Consider the following 11900-nt stretch of genomic DNA (forward strand, 5'->3'; position numbering starts at 1 on the left):
TTATCTCTCCGGGCCCTTAAGTGATGTTTTTAACTTAAAACCTCTAAAAATCTGGGCACTATGGTTTCAAATTTTCTACCATGTTCACAGAGAACTATAACATTGAAAAATCTTTTAGCCATCTGGAGCCTAAGTGTTGAGCTTTGTTTCAGTTTTGGTCTATGCAAGATGCTAAGGTTTACTCCTGGCTTTGAGTTCAGGAATCATTATCTAGCTATGCTCAGGGGACAATATGGGATTCCAAGGCAATCACCCTCCCTGCTGGACTATTGCTCTATCTGCCTGTGTTGAAAGTTTGTGGGAGTGTTTTATTGATCTCCTATCCTGTGCTGCTTTAACTTCATGTCCTGTAGAACTTTGGATTTGAGCCGTGTTTGGGAATTCACCTCAACTCATCATGCCATCAGCAGTTGGAGATCCCGCTAACTACATGCCCCCAGATGGAGGCTGGGGATGGATGGTGGTAGTTGGAGCTTTCATTTCCGTTGGCTTCTCTTGTGCCTTTGGCAAATCTGTTACAATATTTTACAAAGAAATTCAAGATATATTCCATGCCAGCAGCAGCGAAGTGTCATGGATTTCCTCCATCATGTTTGCTGTCATGTATGCTGGAGGTAAGTGCTATTGGATCCGATTCCTCTCTCAACTCCTAGCAGGCAGGCAGGATAGCTCTGTGGGAAGTGTTTTTGTTTTTGTTTTTGCTTCTTATGGCTTTATCATTGAGATACTGGAAATGTTAATCTTTAAAGCTATGCCATTCGAGTCAGTTTCTATTCCTGCTAGTGTTGAAAGCAAAGCAAAACAAAACAAAACAAAACAAAAACAACTGTGCTCTCTAGGTCATTTTTTTTTATTTTTAGAAGTTTATTTATTTATTGATTTGTTGGTTTTGGGCCATACCCAACCATGCTCAGTAGTTACTCCTGGCTCTGTGTTCATCAATCGCTCCTGGCAAGCTCAGGGGACTGTATGGGATGCCAGGGATTGATCCGGGTCCATCCCGGGTCGGCCACATGCAAGGCAAATAAATGCCTTATCACTGAGATATCTCTCCAGCCCCTCTCTTAGGTCATTTTTAATAAGATCAGCTATAATTTTGTTAGGCATCTCTATCAAGGATAACTTTTCTTCTTTTTGTTAGTTATTATTTAGAAAGGTAATTGACTGTTTTTGAAGATATATCCTTTAACTAAAGTTGTTAAGCTATCATTTTTCCAGTTACTTATTGGTAGATTTTTCTCAAAAACGTTTATATCTCTTGCAAATACTGATAGTTTGGTTTCTTCCTTTCCTTCTACTTTCTTCCCTCTGTCTCACTGCGCTGGCTGGGAACTCCTGTCTAATGGTGAAGAAAAGTGGTGATGGTACGCATTCTTATTTTGTTGTTTTCATTTGTTTTGTTATTATTTTTATAGAAAAACAATATCCACTTTAATGCATAAATATGCTTAAAAATCAGAAGTTTAAACAGCTGTGCTCAGACATTTCAACTTTATATGTATTTAGTCTAGATGACTGTGTCACAATTAAATGAGGCAAATTTGGGGTCGGAGCAATAGTACAGTGGGTAAGCATATGACTTACATGCATCCTACCTGGGTTTGATCCCTGGCATCCCATATGGTCCCCTGAGCCCACCAAGGGGTAATTCCAGAGTGCAGAGCCAGGAGTAACTCCTAGGCATTGCCAGGTGTGGCCCCAAAACAAAACATTTTAAAGAGGCAAATTTACTAAATACATATACATTGGTAATATTCTTTTTTTTTTTTTTTTTTTTTGGTTTTTGGGCCACACCCGGTAACGCTCAGGGGTTACTCCTGGCTATGCGCTCAGAAGTCGCTCCTGGCTTGGGGGACCATATGGGACACCGGGGGATCGAACCACGGTCCGTCCTAGGCTAGCGCAGGCAAGGCAGGCACCTTACCTCTAGCGCCACCGCCCGGCCCCCACATTGGTAATATTTTGCATACACAAAGATGCCTTAAGGTACATAACTGGTAATATATTATGCCTTTAAAAAGATGTTTTTCAACTTTGCTTCCTAGTTATTCAATCTAATATTTTTTATTAAAGGAAGTCAATAATAAAAAATAGATTAGTGTCTTTCATACTTTAGTAGAAATTGGTGTTACATTCTTTTTTGTTTTGTTTTGTTTTGTTTTTTGTTTTTGAGCCACACCCGGCAATGCTCAGGGGTTACTCCCGGCTGTTTGCTCAGAAATAGCTCCTGGCAGGCACGGGGGACCATATGGGACACCGGGATTCGAACCAACCACCTTTGGTCCTGGATTGGCTGCTTGCAAGGCAAACGCCACTGTGCTATCTCTCCGGGCCCAGAAATTGGTGTTACATTCTAAATATAGAAGATAATCAATTATTAGAACTGGAGTACAGTGGGTGGGACACTTGCTTTGCATGTGACTGACCCAGGTTCAATTTCCAAGTATTCCATACTATAGTTCTCTGAGTCCTTCAGGAGTGATTCCTGACAGTGGGGCCAGGAGTAATCCCTGAGCCCCCCAAAAAATATTAGAAAATAAGTACAATTGATGCTACATTATTATAATAGTAAAACTAGTTTAACTGTTTATTATACAAGGATATGGCCACAGAAAAGACAGTAATTTTCCTTACCAGTGCATTTTATGGCAGCTGTTTATTTTGTCAGAGAGGAGGGACAGTTATTATGTCTTTTCTGATTGTAATGCTATGTGTAATATGGATAGGAGAGGTTCATCTTTTCTCTAGTTACTGACCCATTGATTCTCCTAGGTCCTATCAGCAGTATCCTGGTGAATAAATACGGCTGTCGCCCAGTTATAATAGCTGGTGGCTTCTTGTCAGGCTGTGGCTTGATTGCAGCATCTTTCTGTAATACTGTACAGGAGCTTTACTTATGTGTCGGAGTCATTGGAGGTGAGTTGTGGACAGAGTATTTCCAAGCATTCATTTTAGGGGTGCTAATTAGAGCATTTATCTATCAGTTCTCTTTAGAAGTGAAATTTTCATCACTAAAAAAAAATCAGATTTCTAGGGTTTGTCTCTTCCTTTAATGTTCTTGTTTGGGGGCCACATCCAATGGTGCTCAGAGCTTGCTCCTGACTCTGCACTCAACCCTGGGCCAGCTACATTCAAGGCAAACACCCTACCTACTATCTATCCTATCTCTTCAGCCCCTCTTATTTTGTTTGGGGACCACACCTAGTGGTGCTCAGGGATTGTTCCTGGCTCTACACTCAGGAGTACTCTGGGGATTATTTGGGATGTTGAGGATCAAATTCAGGTTGAATATGTGCAGGACAGCACCCAACCTACTGTACTGTCTCTCTGGCCCCAAACCCTATTTGTTTAATTCAATGAATAGTCTTTTCTATTTCTCTCCTTCTTCCTTCCCTCATTTCTTTCCTAACTTCTTTTCATCCTCTCACCTTCTTTTTTAGAGGGTGGTGGTCGGAGGGTTAAAAAAAGATGGTGGTGTTAGGGAAAGGGAGGTATATTTTCATCTAACAAGAAATTGGCTCAAATAAGAAAAAAAAAAGTAAGCTACAAAGCGGGAGCTTTCTGACAGAAAATTCAAGTACATCTTAAAGGATGAAAAGGAATACAGGAAATATTCCTTTGCCATTCTAATAGCTAAAGAACATAGATCATCTCTGTGGGGCTCCATCACATATAGCAAGTCTCCATTCTGGCACCATCCATATCCACAGACAAATTTTTGTACACACGCATATTTTAGAACAAAAAGGATGAGATTGTATAGAGTATTTATGGCCAGTGTATTTATTTCTTGGTGGGCACATCCAGCACTGCTTAGGGATTATTTCTCTCTCTGCACTCAGAAATTATTCCTGACAGGACTAGGGGACTATATAGGATACAGGGGCTCAAACTCAGGTTAACCATGTACATAGCAAAGGTTCTACCCACAGTACTGTCTCTCTGGCCTCTAGCCAGTTTGTTTATTCACTCACTATTTAATAATAATAATAATAATAATAATAAAATAATATGTACATAGTTTTCTATTTCTTCTCCTCTACCTCATTTGCCCAACTTTGTTCCTCAATTGGGCCCAATTTGCTTTCTGAATTTATGATTTATCCTATTGCCTTTTTGGTTTTGCTTCCTGTTTTTCAGGAAAGTTAAAATTCTGAATAAACAGTATTTATTCTTTTTTGTGTGTCTAAAATTAAAGAGGTGCATTCTTGGGGCCAGAAAGGTAGTATGGCAGTAGGACATTTGCTTTGTACATAGCCAATCCAGGACTGACAGTGGTTCGAATCCCAGCATCCCATATGGTCCCCGAGCCTGCCAGGAGCGACTTCTGAGAGCAGATCCAGGAGTAACCCCTGAGCGCCAATGGGTGTGACCAAAATAAAATTAAAATAGAGGTACATTCTTTATCTTGGGGTTACACCTGTCTCTCAATATAAAACACGTACTCTGGGTGTTTTCTCCTTCTCAAGAAGCCTGTGTTCTCCTTAATATTTTTCTCTATTTGTGTCTCACATATTTCTCTAAATAAAAGTATTCTATTAGGGGCCGGAGAGATAGCATGGAGGTAAGGCCCTTGCCTTTCATGCAGAAGGATGGTGGTTCAAATCCCGGCATCTCATATGGTCCCCTGTGCCTGCCAGGAGCGATTTCTGAGCATGGAGCCAGGAGGAACCTCTGAGTGCTGCTGGGTGTGACCCAAACCCCCCCAAAAAAAGTATTTTACTATACTAAAAAAGTCATAAGTTATTTTAATATTGTAGTCTATTATAGGTTATAGAGACTTATTTATTCAATAATTATAGGAATAATAGGCTTCTTCATAATAATGATTTGGTCCTTTTACCATATAGATTTTTTTATTGAATCAATTAAAACAGAATATGTGTCTGCCTTTTTTTTTTTTTTTTCCCCTTCCCAACTAGGTCTTGGACTTGCTTTCAACTTGAATCCATCTCTGACCATGATTGGCAAGTATTTCTACAAGAAGAGACCACTGGCAAGTGGACTGGTCATGGCTGGCAGCCCGGTATTCCTCTCTACCCTCGCGCCCCTCAACCAGGTTTTATTTGATATTTTTGGCTGGAGAGGGAGCTTCCTGATTCTTGGCGGCTTATTGTTAAACTGCTGTGTAGCTGGAGCTCTCATGCGTCCAATTGGGCCCAAATCAGTCCAAGTAGGGAAATTGGGGTCCAAAGAACCTCTTCAGAAGGCTGAAAAATCTGAGACAAAAAAAGGGACAGGTGATGCAAACACAGACATTACTGGGAAAAAACCCAAGGCAGAGAAACAATCATTCTTCCAAATCATTAATAAATTCCTGGACTTTTCCCTGTTCAAGCACAGAGGATTTTCCCTCTATCTCTCTGGAAATGTGATCATGGCTTTTGGACTGAGTACACCTCTGGTCTTTCTCAGTAATTATGGGAAGAGCAAACATTTCTCCAGTGAGAAGGCTGCCTTCCTTCTTTCCATCCTGGCTTTTGTCGACATGGTAGCCAGACCTTCTATGGGACTAGTCGCCAACACAAAGTGGATCAGACCTCGAATCCAGTATTTCTTTGCTGCTTCTATTGTTGCAAACGGAGCGTGTCATATGCTGGCACCTTTATGCTCGACATATGTTGAGTTTTGTGTCTACGTTGGATTCCTTGGACTTGCATTTGGATGGTTCAGCTCGGTACTCTTTGAAACACTGATGGACCTCATGGGACCCCAGAGGTTCTCCAGCGCCATGGGAATGGTGACGATTGTGGAATGCTGCCCTGTGCTCTTGGGGCCACCGGTATTAGGTATAATTTTCTATTCACTTCACTGGTTATGCAGACAATTGGGAAGGTGACAGAAGCAGTGAGAGAGCAGCTTGCTGACAGCAAACCTTTCTTATTCCCCCAGAACTAGCACAGTACTTAGCACATCATTGCTCAAATATTTACAGTATTTGAACTGAGGGAGTCTCCAACCAGGAAGAGATGTCCAAAACTATTACACATTTGAATATTTGTTGAAATGATCTTTTCTGGTTATCTTCTGTTTAGTGCAAGGATACATTTTTGATACTCTATCTTTAAAATATTATTGGGAACTTCATTGTAATTGTGGGCTATATCTCAGTAGTAGCCTTTAACTGTAACAACCATAGCTAAAACGAAGAGATCACAGAGTGCCAGGAACTGTTCTAAAGATTTGATATCTCCTGTCATATCCCAGAAGTCTATAAAGACTGTACTGCTCCTTCCTTTATAATGAAAGAACAGATGTTTCTAAAAATGAAAGAATTTTCCCAAGATCACACACAACGATCATAAAGTTTAATTGACTATTGCTAAGAATGCCAAATCACCCATCTTTGAGAAATGTTATCATGACAAAATACAGCAATAATTTATTTAGATTTTTGGTATGACTCTTGCTTTTGAGACTAGATATGGTAAATTAAGGAAGGACACAAAAATTGCTTCTTTTGAAAACATCAGTACCTTCCTCTTCTCGACAGGCAGTGAGTTCCAGATACAACCAGTTCTTAACGTTTTCATCTCTGTTCTGCCCATTTTTCCAGTGCAACTACTCTTCTTGTTCTAGGCTCCTGCTTTCTCTCTGGTGCTCCTCATGGCCACCTTTGCATTGGTTTTCCCAAGCCCCCTTAAACTAGTCTTCAATCTCTTTTTGAGTATTCTAATTATTTTCCTCATTCTTGGGGTGGAAAGAAAATTCCCAAGTATATCATTGAAGGCTCTGCAGAGCTGGACCCATCTCCCTTGTTCTGCCTTTTTTCTTTCTTTTTTCTTTTTTTTTTCTATTCTCCTTTTTTTCTTTTTTTATATTTTTGGGCCACACCGGTGACGCTCAGAGGTTACTCCTGGCTATGTGCTCAGAAATAGCTGCTGGCTTGAAGTACCATATGGGACAACGGGGATTGAACCTCAGTCCATCCTAGGTCAGCTGCATGCAAGGCAAATACCCCACCTCTGGGGCCGGGCGGTGGCGCTGGAGGTAAAGTGCCTGCCTTGCCTGCGCTAGCCTAGGACGGACCGCGGTTCGATCCCCCGGCGTCCCATATGGTCCCCCAAGAAGCCAGGAGCAACTTCTGAGCGCATAGCCAGGAGTAACCCCTGAGCGTCACAGGGTGTGGCCCAAAAACCAAAAAAAAAAAAAAAAAAAAACAAAAAAAAAATACCCCACCTCTGTGCCATTGCTCCAGCCCCTCTCCAGTCTTTTTTCTATCACCTGCCACTTGCTCTCTGTTCCAGCAGTTTGGCCTTTCTTAACTCCTCTACTCCCAACATCTGTTTTTGTCTTGCTGTTCTTTGTTTAGATTCTTTATCCCCTGAACAGCATCTAACTTCTTGCAAGCCTTCACTTGATTTATATTTTGTTTTGTTTTGTCTTGGGCCACACCTGATGATGCTCCAGAGTTACTCCTGGCTCTGCACTCAGAAATTACTCCTGGCATTGCTTGGGAGGGGACATAGGGGATGCCAAGAAATCAAACCCAGGTTTGTCGCATGCAAGACAAATACCCTACCAAATATACTATTACTCCCACCATATTAATTTACACTTTAAAAGAAGCTATTTTGGGGCCAGAGAGAAAGCATGGAGGCAAGGCATTTGCCTTGCATGCAGAAGGACGATGTTTCAAGGCATTTGCCTTGCATGCAGAAGGACGATGTTTCAAATCCCGGCATCCCATACGGTCCCCTGAGCCTGCCAGGAGCGATTTCTGAGCATAGAGCCAGGAGTAATCCCTGAGCAGCTCCGGGTGTGACCCAAAAACCAAAAATAAATAAATAATAAATAAATAAATAAATAAATAAATAAATAAATAAATGAAGTTATTTTGACCCTACCTAATGCTCCCAATACCTATAAATCTACTTTTCATTTTACTAGGGTGAGAGGAGTTAGGCCACAGCTGGTGGGACTCAGGATTTACTCCTCTCTACACTCAGGGGTCACTTTTGGTTAATTTGGAGGACCATATGTGGTACCACAGGTTAAACCCAAGTCAGCCACATGCAAAGCAAACTCCCAACCATTGTACTATCTCAGTAGGCCCTGTAGTATGATTTCAAATCCTCCTTACAACAGATGAGGTTTTTTTGTTTTGTTTTTTTGCCACACCCAGCAATGCTCAAGGCTTACTCCTAGTTCTGTGCTCAGGGATCACTCCTGGCAGGGTTTAGGAGGCTCACATAGGATGACTTATATTGAACTCAAGTCGGCCATGTACAAGGCAAGCACTTTACCCACTGGACTATATCTTTTTTTTTGTTTGTTTTGTTTGTTTTTTGGTTTTTGGGCCACACCCGGCGGTGCTCAGGGGTTACTCCTGGCTGTCTGCTCAGAAATAGCTCCTGGCAGGCACGGGGGCCATATGGGACACCGGGATTCGAACCAACCACCTTTGGTCCTGGATCGGCTGCTTGCAAGGCAAACGCCGCTGTGCTATCTCTCCGGGCCCTGGACTATATCTTTGTCCCCAAGATCTGTTTCGTTTTACTCACAAAACCTTTTTTTTTTTTATCTTTAGGTCGTCTCAATGACATATATGGAGACTACAAATATACATACTGGGCATCTGGCATCATTTTAATTATCGCAGGCCTCTATCTCTTCATTGGCATGGGAATCAACTACCGACTTACAGAGAAGGAACAGAAAGCAGAGAAGACGATGGAAGATGAAAAGCAGGAGCCAATAAAAGTTGCTCTAACAGAGGAATCTACAGTCACAGGAGGCCCAAAAGAGAACTGCCTCGTCTGAAGCTATGGACTATTATAACAGCTTTGAGATCTCTTCTAGTGTTACTTACCCTGGATGGTGCTAATTTTATTCTTTTTTTTTTTTAATGCAGTCCTAAAATGAATGTCATGTTCTCATCATGCAGACGATGAACAAAGGAAATAGAATTTACTGAAGTCATTTTTTAAATTAATTAAAGCAGTATGATTTACAAAGTTATTCATAGTTGGGATTTAAGCATGTTATATTCCAGCACTAATTTCACCACCAGAGTCATTACCCTCTCATCACAGTTCCCAGAAAGAAGATGGATCATCCTTCCATCCCCATCCTGCCACCATGCCAGGCACATTTTAGGTTGATTTGTTTGTTTTGTTTTGTTTTGATTTGGGTCACACCCAGTGGCAGTGGCGGGCGCTCAGGGGTTACTCTTGGCTCTGTGCTCAGAAATCACTCCTGGCAGGCTCACGGGACCATATGAGATGCCAGGATTCGAACTACCTTCCATCCTGAATCGGCTGCAGGCAAAGCCAACACCCTATCACTGTGCTATCTCTCCATGCCCACACACTTTAAAGTTTGGTCGTTGAAGTTTGGATCTTCAGTGTTGTTGACTCTTTGGTTTGGGTATTGATCTATCTTTATACCACCGATCTTAGTTTTTGTTTCCTTCTCTGCCCTTTTCCTCCCTATATCCTGGAGCCAGGGTGAACCTAGGCCTTTTGAACATTGCATTCCCTTGTCCAAATATCATGTTAAGTAATTTGGAAGAAGGGCAGATACAGGATTGTGAAATCACCCCCACACACTGTATTTCCAACCCCAGGTGGGAGGGTTTGAAGTAGAGAAATCACAAAGAATTAATAAGCCAAGCCAGTCAAGAGAGAATTATGGAATCAGTTGCTTCTCACCTGCCAAGCCAAAAAAAACAAAAACTTGGGGCCAGAGCAGTGGTGCAAGCGGTAAGGCGTCTGTCTTGCCTGTGTTAGCCTAGGAAGGATCGTGGTTTGATTCCCGGCGTCCCATATGGTCCCCCAAGCCAGGAGCTACTTCTGAGTGCATAGCCAGGAGTAACCCCTGAGCATCACCAGGTGTGGCCCAAAAAAAAAAAAAAAAAAGAAAAGACAACTCCCTTTATTCTACCAGTACAAATTCAACTCGGTAGGGAGGGTTGAGTGAGATCTAGGTGGACTTTTGCAAGTCAAAGGGCTTGGTGAAAAGGAAGAGGAAGTTAGAAATGCCTTTACTCAGGATGGTCTCCCTTATATGCTATATAGAATAACTGGATGAAGTTATATTTATTAAGTCACACTTCACATACTTCCTTCTTTTTTTGTTTGTTTTGTTTTTGGGTCACACCCACAGATCAGGAGCTACTCCTGGCTCTACGCTCAGAAATCGCCCCTGGCAGGCTCAGGGGACAATATGGGATGCTGGGATTTGAACCACTGTCCTTCTGCATGCAAGGCAAACGCCTTATCTCCATGGTATCTCTCCGGCCCCCCACATACTTCCTCCTAATATGAGTAGTATGTCATGACTTTTTTTTTTTTTTGCTCTATTGGAGGACTATACCCAGTGGTGCTCCAGGGTTACTCCTGGTTCTGCACTCAAGAATTACTCTTAGGGGCTGGCCTGGTGGCGCTAGAGGTAAGGTGCCTGCCTTGCCAGCGCTAGCCTAGGACAGACCACGGTTCCATCCCCCGATGTCCCATATGGTCCCCCAAGCCAGGAGCAACTTCTGAGCACATAGCCAGGAGTAACTCCTGAGCGTCACCAGATGTAGCCCAAACAAAAAAACAAAAACAAAAAAAGAATTATTCTTAGTGGTGCCATCCCATATGGCCATATGGGATGCTGAGAGTCAAACCTGAGTCAGCTGTGTACAAGGCAAGTGTCCTAACTTCTGTACTCTAACTTCTTTTTTTGTTTTGTTTTGTTTTTGGGTCACATCTGGCTGTGCTCCTGGCTCTACGCTCAGAAATCTCTCCTGGAAGGCTCGGGCCACCATATGGGATGCCAAAATTCGAACCACAGACCTTCTGCATGCAAGGCAAATGCCTTACCTCCATGCTATTTCTCCGGCCCCACTCTAACTCCTATTGCCATGACTTTTGACAAGGCATTTTAGTAGAACAATGAAATCACTCCAATATGAAACATTTCAGGGATGGAGAGATAGCACAGCAGTAGGGTATTTGCTTTGCATGTGGCTGACCCAGGACATAACTGGGTTTAATCCTCGGTATCCCATATAGTTCCCCGAGTCTGCCAGGAGCAATTTCTGAGCACAGAGCCAGGAGTAACTCCTGAACACAGCCAGGTGTGGCCCCAAAACAAAACAAAAAAAAAAAAGATTTCAAACAGGTGGCCTCTACACCTGCCCCTTTGCATTCAATCCCTATCCCTTATCCATAATGCCTGACAGCCACTGTTTTGATTTATGTCTCCTCTAGCTTTGCAGAATAGGATAAGTGGCATCACATAATATGCAACTGGTCTAAGAAATATTTGGCCGTTGTCTCAGAGCCCTGAGGGTGTTTGGGGCAATGTAAGACCAGAGCCTAAATGTTGCCATAATCAGCCCCACCCTTATCTCCAGGGGGCTGGAGAGGAACCTGAAATTCAGTTCAGCTCAATCACTAATAGCCAATAAGTTTGTCAGCCCATTCTATATATGAAACTTCCTGATAACCCCTAAACTAGGGCTATAAACAGATGATTGGTGAGTCCATCAAGGCACTGGGAGGAAGGTGTGGACAAGAAGTCTTTGTATTCAAACCCTTTCCTTTTCTCCACCTGACTGTACCTGAGTTGTTACCTTTGTAAGTAGATAAATGTAATCAAAGTACTTTCATAGGGGCCAGAGAGATAGCTCAGTGGTAGGGCATTTGCCTTGCATGCGGTCAACTCAGGAGGGACCCAGTTTGCATCTCATATGATCCCTGAGCATGCCAGGAGCGATTTCTGAGCATAGAGCCAGGAGTAACCCCTGAGCGCTGCCGGGTGTGACCCAAAAACCAAAAAAGAACAAAAACAAAAAATGACAAACCTTTAGCCTTTGATTACAAAACTCAGCCAAGCAAGTAGGCAAGGACTGGTGGGGGAATGAAATGAAGGAGTGAGCAAGAAGTAACATAAGAACTGTGGTAGATCCT

The 11900-nt window shown here is 42.4% G+C and overlaps 1 protein-coding gene across 1 annotated transcript; it reads left to right on the forward strand.

Moving 5' to 3' along the window:
* Nucleotides 1-397: 397 nt before the first annotated feature.
* On the forward strand, nt 398-8763 carry LOC125997613 (monocarboxylate transporter 1-like). Its single transcript, XM_049766029.1, has 4 exons — nt 398-614; nt 2773-2916; nt 4923-5789; nt 8531-8763. Exons 1-4 carry the CDS (start codon nt 398-400, stop codon nt 8761-8763), a joined length of 1461 nt encoding a protein of 486 aa, XP_049621986.1.
* The last annotated feature ends 3137 nt before the right edge of the window (nt 8764-11900 follow it).

Source organism: Suncus etruscus, chromosome 19 (assembly GCF_024139225.1).
Source record: "Suncus etruscus isolate mSunEtr1 chromosome 19, mSunEtr1.pri.cur, whole genome shotgun sequence".
NCBI classification, from domain to species: domain Eukaryota; kingdom Metazoa; phylum Chordata; class Mammalia; order Eulipotyphla; family Soricidae; genus Suncus; species Suncus etruscus.

Bases quoted from the DNA above. Each gene is read 5' to 3' on its own strand.
- LOC125997613 (XM_049766029.1), top strand. From the start codon at position 398: ATGCCATCAGCAGTTGGAGATCCCGCTAACTACATGCCCCCAGATGGA. The intron at 615-2,772 runs GTAAGTGCTATT...TGATTCTCCTAG, and splicing joins TGCTGTCATGTATGCTGGAG to GTCCTATCAGCAGTATCCTG. The intron at 5,790-8,530 runs GTATAATTTTCT...TTTTATCTTTAG, and splicing joins CTTGGGGCCACCGGTATTAG to GTCGTCTCAATGACATATAT.